Genomic DNA, 11784 nt, shown 5'->3' with positions numbered 1-11784 from the left:
CTACCGAAATAGCTAATGGTAACTAATTATTATTTTATTCCGGTCATATTAAATTCCCGGCTATTTCCTGATTTTCCAGATTGGTAGAAACACTGTTAAATGTATTGGTAGAAATTAAAACCCGTCGAAGACGGGTATGACAGCTAGTATAATAATAATAATAATAATAATAATAATAATAAATATAAAAATAAATAAAAACTAAATAAGCGTAGGCAAAATTATATTTACACCTCTTATTTAAAGTTTATAAAAAACATTTTTTAAAAAATTGATTTGCATAATGTTAAGAAAAAAAAATTATTCATTTCCTACTTTATATTTTTTTTATGATACTTTACTCTATAATTACAATGTAAATATAGTAAAAAAAATGTCAAGACATATTATTAGTATATAGTCAACTGATTTTCAACTAATTTTTATTTATTTTTCTTTTTATTTAGATAATTTGATTTTATCTCACATCCACTGTGAGCTTATTTAAAAAAATTATTAAAAAAAATATTGACAATTATAAAAATAATAAAATTAAACTGAACTCGGTTAAAGTAATTACTTAACTTTCTTTAGTGTATAAAAACGACAGAAAAAAATGGAAAATACTTTAAATATTAGACAACTGTCAAAAAGTGAAGAGTCAAAAAAAAAAAAAAATGAAACTATTTCTGTTGTTTACTGTCTTTTCAATGATTGCCGCAATATGGGCCGTGAGTTTAATAAAAAAGAAATTATTTATTTGATAAATATTATTCAATTAAAATTTTTTTTAGATAATTTCCATTATTAATGGATTTATTATTTGTTTATTTTATTATTTTAGCATTTTATAATTTTATTCTTTCATTATTTTATTATTTTATCATTTTATAATTTCAATATTTTATTATTTATTAGGTATTATTATTATTATTAGTCCCTAACATTTATTTTTATCAAAATTACTGAAAGATTTTTCTCGTTATTCTACTTCGCAAAATGTTTCTCTGACATTTCCCAAATTTTCACGTTCTTTTAAAGATGAGGCTCTTTTTTTCCAAAAAAGAAAATAAAAATTTTTAAATACAGGCACCTTCAACTAATGCTGATTCCAACGAAGATGTGTCTCTTATCAGGAACTACCTAAAAGGTATTTATTATTAAATTAATTTAAAATAATAAACCTACAATATTTAAATAAATATTTTTAAATAACATTTAAATATAAGATATATAACAATAACAACATTTAAATATTTAAATAATAGTTATTTAATTTAAATTAATTTCTTTAAATTTTTTTAAAATAATGGAGTTTGTTTAATAATTTTAATTAAAATTTTTGAAAGCAATTGAATTTTATGAAGAAGAATTTTATGCAAATATTTGAAAATAATTAAATTCTTTCGAGGAATTCTATTAAAATTGTTTTGAAAAGAATTAAATTTGTGCAAAAAATTTTACTATTTATAAAAATAATTGAAATTTTTTGAAGAATTTATTAAAATTTTAGGAAATAATTCAATTGTTTTGAAGAATTTTATAGAAATATTTGAAAATAATTAAATTTTTTCAAGAAATTCAATTAAGGTTTTTTTTGAAAATAATTGAATTCCTGCAAAGAATTTTAGTATTTATAAAAATGGTTAAATTGTTTCGAAGAATTTTTAAAAATTTTTGTAAATAATTGAATTTTATGGAAATATATGAAAATAATTGAATTCTGACGAGGAATTCAATTAAAATTGTTTTGAAAATAATTGTATTCCTATAAAGAATTTTACTATTTATAAAACTAATTGAATTCTTCCGTGAAATTTTATTAAAATTGTATTGAAAAAAATTGAATTCCTGCATTATAATTTGATTAAAATTTTATATTTTGGAAATAATTGAATTTATGTGAAGAATTTTTTTTTAAATTAAAAAAATAATTGAATCCTTTCGTGGGGTTTTTTTTTAAAATTGTATTGAAAATAATTGAATTCCGGTAAAGAGTTTTACTATTCATAAAAATAATTGAATTGTTTCGAAGGATTTATTAAAATTTTAAAAAATAATTGAATTCTTTTGAAAAATTTTACAACGAATTAAGAAAAAAAAAATTAAATTCTTTCGTAAAAATTTTGTTCAAAATAATTGAATTTTTTTAAAAAAATTTTACTATATTTATAAAAATAATCGAATTCTTCCGAAGATTTATATTAGAATTTTTGAAAATATATGAACAATACTAATTAATTTTGTACGTGAATTTTTCAAATTTTGAGTATGAAAATTAAAAATTTCTATTTGGAAATAAATAATTTTGTAACTTTTAATAAAAAATTTTCAAAAATAATGCTTTAATACAAATAAAAAAAATAGGTAATATTTAATAAAAATAGAAAAATAATATTGATAGAAATACCAAAAATAAATACAATATCTAAAAATAAAAAATAATTGAAAATATATTTACAGAATCATCACTTGCCGACTTGACGAGAGACTTCGCAGAAAATAATGGAGCAAGCAACTTCGATTCCGGTAATATTTCTTGAGTACATAATTATTTGTTCATCGAAACATTAATTTGTTCATTTTCACATCGCAGCTGCTGAAAGTTTTGATAGTGCAGCGGAGGAACAGAAGAAAAAACGTAAACGAAAGACAACTGTTGCACCTTCATAAACCAATTTATTCTCCATCTCTGAAAAAAAAGAAAAATCTCAATTAATTTTTGCTTCCACTTCGAAAGTTATTCTTAAGAATTATTCTACAATTAATAATTTTTAATTTTTTAATAATAATATGCAATGAGTAATAGTAAAAAAATTACAAATAAAATATTGTTTGTAATCAAAACAATATTTTTCCAATAATAATAAATTTTAGTTCATTTATGAAAAACCGAGAAAAATTGTGTATAAACCCAATAAAAAAAAATCAAATGGCAAAAATTTAATCTCAATATTCAGGAAGTAAATTTTCCCCCTCCATATTCCCTATATCGTCCTTTTGTCCGTAAATATCAGAAAGGTTCAGGTCAGTTTTGGTTATTTTGAGGATTTAGTATACAAGAAGTTTTGTTGTGAATGACAAGTTAGAAAATTTTAGTCATAAATTCAGAAACTTTCGAAACATTACAAACAAATACAAAACCAAAACTTACACTTAACATTATAATAAATATTAATATTACGAAGAATATTAATCGTTATTAATTAACAATAAATAATAAGTGATAAATATTACACAAAGTGTCACAAAAAACTGAAAGAAAATCAAGTGAGTGCAATTTTAATAGTAATCGAAAAAAATGTAAATGTCTCTAGACTACAAGATTACTAAATTATTAATAATAAATTAATAATTATTACTAAGTTATTAATAATTTAGTAATAAATATTAATTAAATTATTAGTAATAAATTTGTAGTTCTTAATAAATTATTTATTTAAAATTAATAATCATTACTAAGTTATTATTAATTTAGTAATAAATATTAATGTTAAATAATAAATTCATCATTTTTATTTTTAAAAAATGTTAAATTTATAATTAAATATTCTAATATTCTTTTTTATAGGAAAAAAGTTAAAATGGCATTGAAAAAAGAAGAAGCGATTCAAATTAACGAACCAAAAGAGGAGAAATCAGGTGAACCATCATTTTTGACTGATTCGGATTTCGATTTCATTGACACCACCTACAGAATTCTTAGAACATTAGAAAAGGAACCAACTGATCAGAATCAAAGAATTAAACAATCTCAAAATGTGAACACTCAATTGGCAGAATTGCAGAAAAAATTAAATGCAGCCAGAAATAAAATCAAAAAAATACCAGGAATTGAATTCAGTCAAGAGGAACAATTAAAAAATTTGGAGAAATTACATCAGAATTTAATTAAGAAGAGAGAATTAATTACAAAATATCGTAATATGACAAATGTGTAAAGTTTTTTTTACTTCTAGTAAAAAAATTAACAAAAAAAAAATTCTTAAAAAAAATTAGTAAAAAAAAAAATTTTATACAAAAAATTTTAATAACTATCAAATAAATAATAAATACAAATATCTTATATAAATAAATAAATAAATAAACAAATAAATAAATATGTTCTTTTTTAAATATTCCTTTAAAAAATATTCCATTCAGAGAAGTAATAAATAAAAATATTATAAATAAATAACTAAATAAATAAATTTAATGTATTTCAAATTCTCCTTTCAAAAATATTCCATTAAAATTTTTTGTTCTCAAAATTATTTATCATCAATGGTAAACTAAACTTTGAACAAAAAGTTCTCTTCTATATTAACGACTGAGAAGGAAGAAAAGTTTTGAATCGAAAAATTTGTAAAAAAAGTCGACAAATTTTGAAATTTAAATTCTTTTCAGTTTCAATTTAATAAAAATTATAAACCTCAAGAAATAAGAAATTTGAAATCGACTTTAAAAAATTAATATTAACATTAAACCTCAAAAGCAAGCAAAATGAAAACTAGATTTTTTTTGCGAAAAATTCACTTAAAATTCTAAATAAACAATTTAAAAAATATTTTCTGGAAGTTTTAACAATTTTAATTTTTCAAATTTCGTTTACATTTTATAAAAAGAATGGAAATTTGTTTGTAAAATCACTCGTCGATTTCTTCTTTACCAACGTTTGAGAAGAAGAGAACGGGAAGAAACCAGAAGAAGAATTGATATGAGAGTTCAAGTAAATTGAGGGCGCTTGAGCTTGTGAATTAAATTTCAAAATTCGTTTCAAGAATGAAAAGAAAGACGAAAAATACAGAAAAAGTATTTCACATTTTTTGGGAATTATTCACAAACAAATTTTTGGCAGTTTTTCTTTTTAAAAAACAAGGGATAGAGAAGAATATGCATGATTTTAGGAATTTTATTAATATTTAAAGGAATAAAAAATAGGAAAGGAGAAAAAGTCTGCAACTTTTATAAACTTTAAATCAAAATTTTGTTAGAACGCTAATTTTTTTGAAAATAATTGAATTTTATGAACAATTTCTTTCAAGTTTTTAAAATAATCGTGTTTGTTAAAAATTAAAATTAAACATTTAATTATTGAATGTAATTAAAATTTTAGAAATTAATTTAATTCCTTTGACAAATTTTTTAACGAATGAAGAAAAAATTGAATTTTTTCGTCAAATTTTTTTGAGAATAATTAAATTTTTGCAGAGAATTTTACTATTTATAAATACCTATAATTATTGTTTCCAAGGATTTATTAAAATTTCAGAAAATAATTGAATTTTTTCGAAAATTATTATTAAAAAAATTATTGTTATGCAAATTACAAAATTTTTTATTTTCAAATATAAATTTTAAAATAATTTCATAATCAAAATTTTTAAAATTCACTTATTGTAAGTACAAAATTAATTATTATCGTTTATATTTTCAAAAATTTTAATATAATTATTGAATTCTTTCGCAAGAATTCCATTATTTTTATAAATAATAAAATTTTTTACAAAAATTCAATTATTTTTAACAAAATTTCACGAAAGAATTCAATTATTTTCTAAAGTTATAATAAATCCTAAACAATTCAATTATTTTTCAAATAGTAAAATCTTTACAATAAAATTCATTTATTTTCTAAAATTTTAATAAACCCTTCGAAACAATTCAATTATTTTTATAAATAGTAAATCTCTTTGCAGGAATTAAATTATTTTTATTCCAATTGGAGTAAAATTACATACGAAAGAATTGAATTATTTTCAAAAATTTCTATAAAATTCAATTATTTCCTAAAATTTTAATAAATTCTTCGAAACAATTCAACTATTTTTATAAATAATAAAATTCTTTGCAAGAATTAAATTAATTTTTTATCTAATTTAAATAAATAACGTACATGAAAGAATTTAATTAATTTCAAAAATTTCCAGAAAATTCAATTTCAACAAGAATTTCAAATTCTCTAAAAATTCGATTATTCTCAAAATATTTAAAAAAATTCTATATGAAAATTAAATTATTTTCAATGCAATTTTTCAAATCTATTCGTCAAAAAAATAGAAAGAATTCAATTATTTTGAAAAAATATTAAAATTCTTCTGATGAATACAATTATTTTGAATATATATATGATTAATTTTAATAAAATTCTTTACAGAAATTCAATTATTTTCGAATCAACTTTAATTGAATTTCTAGAAAGAATTTAATTATCTTCAAATATTTCTATAAAATTCTTCAAATCAATTCAATTTTTCCTAAAATTTTAATAAATTCTTCGAAACAATTGAATTATTTTTATATTATAGTAAAATTCTTCGCAAGAATTAAATTATTTTTATAAATAATAAAAATTCTTCTCAGGAATTCAATAATTATTCTTAACTCAATTTAATAAAATTCTTCTTCATAAAATTCAATTGCTTTCAAAATCTTCAATTAGAATTATATTAAACAAACTGCATTACTTTAAAAAAATTCAAAAAAAATTTTCAAAAGAATTTAATTGGGATTTTTTAAAATTTTAATAAAATTCGTCGCGAGAATTCAATTATTTTTATAAATAAAAAAATTCTTGGATGGAATTCTATTATTCTCTTGAAATTTTTTGATAAGATTCTTTGCAAGAATTCAATGATTGGCAATACATTAATTTTAAAATTGAAAATATTTAAAAAGAAAATTTTTAAAAAAGTTAGGAAATAAAAAAGCAATTAAGAACAAACTTCCAACTGCGAACAGATTACCGGAATACAACGATTATCAATATAGATTTTTAAAAAATTGAGTTCCTTTATGAAATGTTATTAAAATTGTATAAAAATAAATTGAATTTTCAAAGGTTTTATAACAAAATTAAGAATAAAATTGCATTCTTTTGTGAATTTTTTTTTTTTTTTTGAAAATAATTGAATTTTTGCAAAGATTTTATTATTTAAAAAAATAATTGAATTGTTTCGAAGGATTTATTAAAATTATAGAAAATAATTGTATTCGTTCGTGAAATGTATTAAAATTTTGTTTAAAAATAATTGAATTTTTGCAAAAAATTTTACTATGTATAAAAATAATTGAATTCTTACAAAGAATGTTATTATTTATGAAAATAATTGAATTCTTGTGAAGAATTTTATTAAAATTTTTGAAATTAATAAACAAGAATAATTAATTTGTAAATTAGTTAATAATTAAATTTTTTGAATGTTTGAATTTGAAATAATTTAAAAATTCATGTTCCACGCGTAACATTTACTAGTTTACTTAAAAAAATTGTTATTTCCAAACTAACTTTTACTGTTTCCGAAGAAAATTTCAGTATAAAAATTACAAAAATTTACTTCTAAAATACTTGTAGTAAAATTTACTCTGGATATAATAATTTTTTTACACCAAATTGTACTAATACGTTCGAAAAAAATTTACCAAGTTTTTTTTCTTCAAAGAAAAGAAGAAAAAGGGAGAATAATGCAAAATTTTAGTCTTTTAATAAATTTGATTAATTTAACCGAATAAAAAAGGGGAAAAGAGGAAAAAAAGAGATTAGGCAAATAAGAAGACTAACTGTGATCCCCGAGAAGAGAAAACGAAATAAAAGAAAAAAAAGAGAAAAAATGTTGGAAATTAAACTGAGAGGATCGATTCTGGACATAATGATTCCTTACATAGGTATATAGAGATGAGAAGAGAGAAGTTAAGGTTGAATGAAGAAAAAAAGAAAAAAAAAAAGAAAAAAAAAGCAAATTCTTTTCCAAAGCGCGGCACGTGCGAACGGAAATGCGCAGGGGCTGAAAAAGAAGAAACAGAAGGCAGTCATTTGATGATTTGATGGGATTATCATGGAGAGAAGAAGTATATATGATGTCGGTGTCTTTCGAAGCGTTGCCCTGTGGTTACTTCAATTAGATGAAATCGTGCCCGTATCGGACTGCACTGCGAAGAAAGATTCAACATAAAAGGGACACCTTCACGTATCAAATGGTCCAAAAGGCGCAAGACAAAGATAGGAGAATGAGAAAATTCATGGCATCCATCCTCAGCAGTCACGAAACATCCAAAGACGTGCTTCATTCCATTGGATTATCGCTAATCATCTCGAATCGACGCAATTTCCATCTTTCAATATCAAAAAATTACTGTACACAAGATTCAAACATGATTTTCAATTTTCACTCCATCTGAAAAATCAAAGACAAAAAAGAATTAGTTCTTTTTTCATTTTTAACAACAAATATAATAATATTTATTTTTCATAGTTCGCAAATTTTCTTTTTTAAACATTTGACAACATTTTGAAATAAATCCAAACAAAATTTTCCATTTTTCCCTGACCCTGAAGAATATTCTGCGATTCACACTAAAAATGATTAGATACTCAAAAAAACAAATAGAATTTTCACATGATTTCCAATTATTTGAAAAAATGTAATAAAATTATTTGCTCTAAGAATTCAATTATATTTTCATAAATAATACAATTTTTCATAGGATTTCAATTATTTTAAATACGATTTTAAATTAATTCCTCGAAAAATGAAATTATTTTCAAAATTTTTTTGCAAAAATTCAATTACATTTCACAAATAATTAAATTCTTTTCTGAAATTAAAATATTTTCAAAATCTACTATTTTAATAAAATTTCTTAAATGAATTCAATTATTTAACAAAAATGCAATAAAATGCGTTGCAAGAATTCAATTATTTTCATAAATAATAAAATTCTTTGTACAAATTCAATTATTTTCATCACAATTTTAGTAAAAAGAATTCAATTATTTTCAAAAATGTTAATAAGATTTGCCAAGTTTCAATTATTTTGAAAAATAATTAAATTCTTTACAAAAATTCAATTATTTTCATAAATATTACAATTCTTTACAGGATTTCAATTATTTAAAAAAAAATTAATAAAATTCGTTGCAAGAATTCAATTATTTTCATAAAGAATAAAATTCTTTACAGAATTTCAATTATTTAAAAAAAAATTAATAAAAATTCGTTGCAAGAATTCAACTATTTTATAATTTTATAATTTTTGATAATAATTGAATATTAAAAACATTATAACATGAATTCAATTTTAAAAAAAAATTTTGATATATTTCGATTAAATTCAATTATTATCTAAAATCATAATAAATCCTTCGATAGAATTCAACTATATTTTTCTAAATAGATACTAAAATTCTTTGCAGGAATTAAATTATTTTTAATCCAATTTAAATAAAATTACACGAAAAAATTTAATTATTTTCAAAAACTTCCATAAAATTCAATTTCAACAAGAATTTAAAATTCTCTAAAAATAATTCAATTATTCTCTAGTTAAAATACATAATAATTTTTGATAATAATTGAATATTAAAAACATTATAACATGAATTTTCAAAAATAATTGAATTTTGAAATTAGGTTTTAAATCAAAATCATTTAAAATATATATCTGTAGAATTTTTTTTGTTGAAAAAGTTTAATTGAATTTTTTTTTTGAAATTATTTCAAGTTTATATTTTCTAAATGTTCAATTATTAAAGAATAACCGAATAATCGAAATTTTGTAAAATTAAATTGTAAAAAAATGGATTAATTGTATTAAAAATAATTTAAATAATGTGAAGAATTTTATTATTTAGAAGAATAATATTGAATTCTTGCAACGAATTTTTATTACAATTCTTTTTAAATAATTGAAATATTGTTAAGAATTTTATTATTTATGAAAATAATTGAATTCTTGCAACAAATTTTATTAAATTTTTCTTTTAAATAATTGAATTTTATTCTTTTAAGAAATTTTTTTTAAAATAGTATAGATTTTGAAAATATTTAAATTTCAGCGAAGAATTTCATTATTTGTGAAATGTAATTGAATTCTTGCAAAAAATTTTTAAAAATAACTTAATAATTTAATGTTTGCTTTAAATTTTATCAACTCTTTTTTTCAAATAATTGAAATCTTTTGAAAAATTTTATTATAAAATAGTAGATATTGAAAATGATTGAATTGAGGAAAATTTTTGAAAATAATTGAAAATAATTGAAAATAATTGAAATTAAAAAATTTTAATAAAATTCCTAGCAATAATTCAATTATTTTTATAAATAATAAAACTCTGAAGGAATTGAATTATTTACAATAAAATTTGTTGATGAAATTGAATTATTTAAACAAATTTTAATGGAATTTTTTGGAAGCATTCGATAACTTTAAAAAAATTGATAGAATTCTTTAGAAGAATTCAAATATTTTCAAAAAAATAAAATTTTTCAGAAGAATTCAATTATTTTTCAAAAAATAATTGAATTTTATTCTTTTAAGAAATTTTATTAAAATAGTATAGATTTTAAAAATATTTAAATTTCAGCGAAGAATTTCATTATTTGTGAAATGTAATTGAATTCTTACAAAAAATTTTTGAAAATAACTTAATAATTTAATGTTTGCTTTAAATTTTATCAACTCTTTTTTTCAAATAATTGAAATCTTTTGAAAAATTTTATTATAAAATAGTAGATATTGAAAATGATTGAATTGAGGAAAATTTTTGAAAATAATTGAAATTTTGTCAAGAATTTTATTAAAATTTTTGAAAATAATTGAATTTTTCAAAAAATGTTAGTTTTGATTTTGTTTATTTTAATTTGACAAATGGTAATATTAGATTTTCTTTTTCTTTTTCTTTTCTTTTTTTTGAGAGACAGAATTCTATTAAAAAGTCTGAAAATTTAAATTAAAATTCTCGAATTGTTTGCAAAATCTATTCTTCTAGATGTGATTAAGATAAAAAGAGACGAATATATAATGAAATTAAATTTTTGAGTTAAAATATTGTATATATACAATATATTTTTAGTGGGATGAAAATTTAAATGTGTGCAAAAGTGAGTCTTTGTTGGGTATTATTTATCGATGAGGCAAAAATCTTTGATAATGTGAAAAGAATTTATCCAGTCGAAATTTGATACCACACGAGTATGTGTTTAAATCTGACTTTGAATTCTTTAAAATATATTTGGGAACGTTGGAAAAAGTTATATATACTTTGTCAGGCTTAATATCTGGTTTTTTGGATATACAATAAGAAAAAAAAACCGAGTAACTCATTATAATGATAACTCTGTGAAAAACACCCACATTAAAAATATTTTTCAAAAATAAGACACTTTTTATTTATTATTATTATTCTTCAGTTTGAGATATTTATGTATTTGGGCATTGAAATGTGCAATTATTTATACGATACTTTTTAAATATTTAATGAAAGAATGAGTATTTAGTTTCGACAAGTTTTTGTTTTTTAATTTATTGGTCATTGTTTGAATTCGAGATATTTCGTTAAGATTTTGATTTTAGGAAAATATTACTTTTTATGCTTAAAATTAAATAGAAATTATTTGTCAATTCGATTTTGACCTAAAAAAGGGGATTTTTTAATTATTGATAAACTATAACTAGCAAAACTACACGCGCATAAAATTTCCGTTGACAATAGTCGGCAGAAAAATTGTAATTTTTAAAGTTGATCTAAAAAAAGGAATAAAAATTGAAATCAAATATTAAAATCGAGAAAATTAATTCGATTCTAGAGAATCTGCTAAATCAAACTTCGAGTGTGTATAGAAATTTTGTTAGGTAAGAATTTAAATAAATAATTTATTAAATTATAAAAATAATAAAAAAATAATAATTTCTCTGTTTAAATGTTTTGAATTTTGCGTTAATGTATATTCTGAATTCTTCTTCCATTTTAAAAAGACATTTTTGACGACTTCTTATACTAATTTTTACATTACTCCTTGTAATGTTTTACAAAATTAAATATGCAAT

At 19.7% G+C, this 11784-nt stretch overlaps 1 protein-coding gene across 1 annotated transcript; it reads left to right on the top strand.

Annotated features, from left to right (window-relative positions):
- The first annotated feature begins 3025 nt into the window (after nucleotides 1-3025).
- On the top strand, nucleotides 3026-3953 carry LOC122507132 (mediator of RNA polymerase II transcription subunit 9-like). The gene is made up of 2 exons (XM_043619693.1): nucleotides 3026-3249; nucleotides 3551-3953. The coding sequence occupies exon 2, from the start codon at nucleotides 3564-3566 to the stop codon at nucleotides 3918-3920; it is 357 nt and encodes a 118-aa protein (XP_043475628.1). The 5' UTR covers nucleotides 3026-3249; nucleotides 3551-3563; the 3' UTR covers nucleotides 3921-3953.
- The last annotated feature ends 7831 nt before the right edge of the window (nucleotides 3954-11784 follow it).

This window comes from Leptopilina heterotoma, unplaced genomic scaffold, assembly GCF_015476425.1.
Source record: "Leptopilina heterotoma isolate Lh14 unplaced genomic scaffold, ASM1547642v1 Lhet_45, whole genome shotgun sequence".
Classification (NCBI taxonomy): domain Eukaryota; kingdom Metazoa; phylum Arthropoda; class Insecta; order Hymenoptera; family Figitidae; genus Leptopilina; species Leptopilina heterotoma.
Note: the sequence above shows the minus strand (reverse complement) of the source record. Positions and strands in the feature narration are given on the sequence as shown.

Bases quoted from the DNA above. Each gene is read 5' to 3' on its own strand.
- LOC122507132 (XM_043619693.1), top strand. From the start codon at position 3,564: ATGGCATTGAAAAAAGAAGAAGCGATTCAAATTAACGAACCAAAAGAG.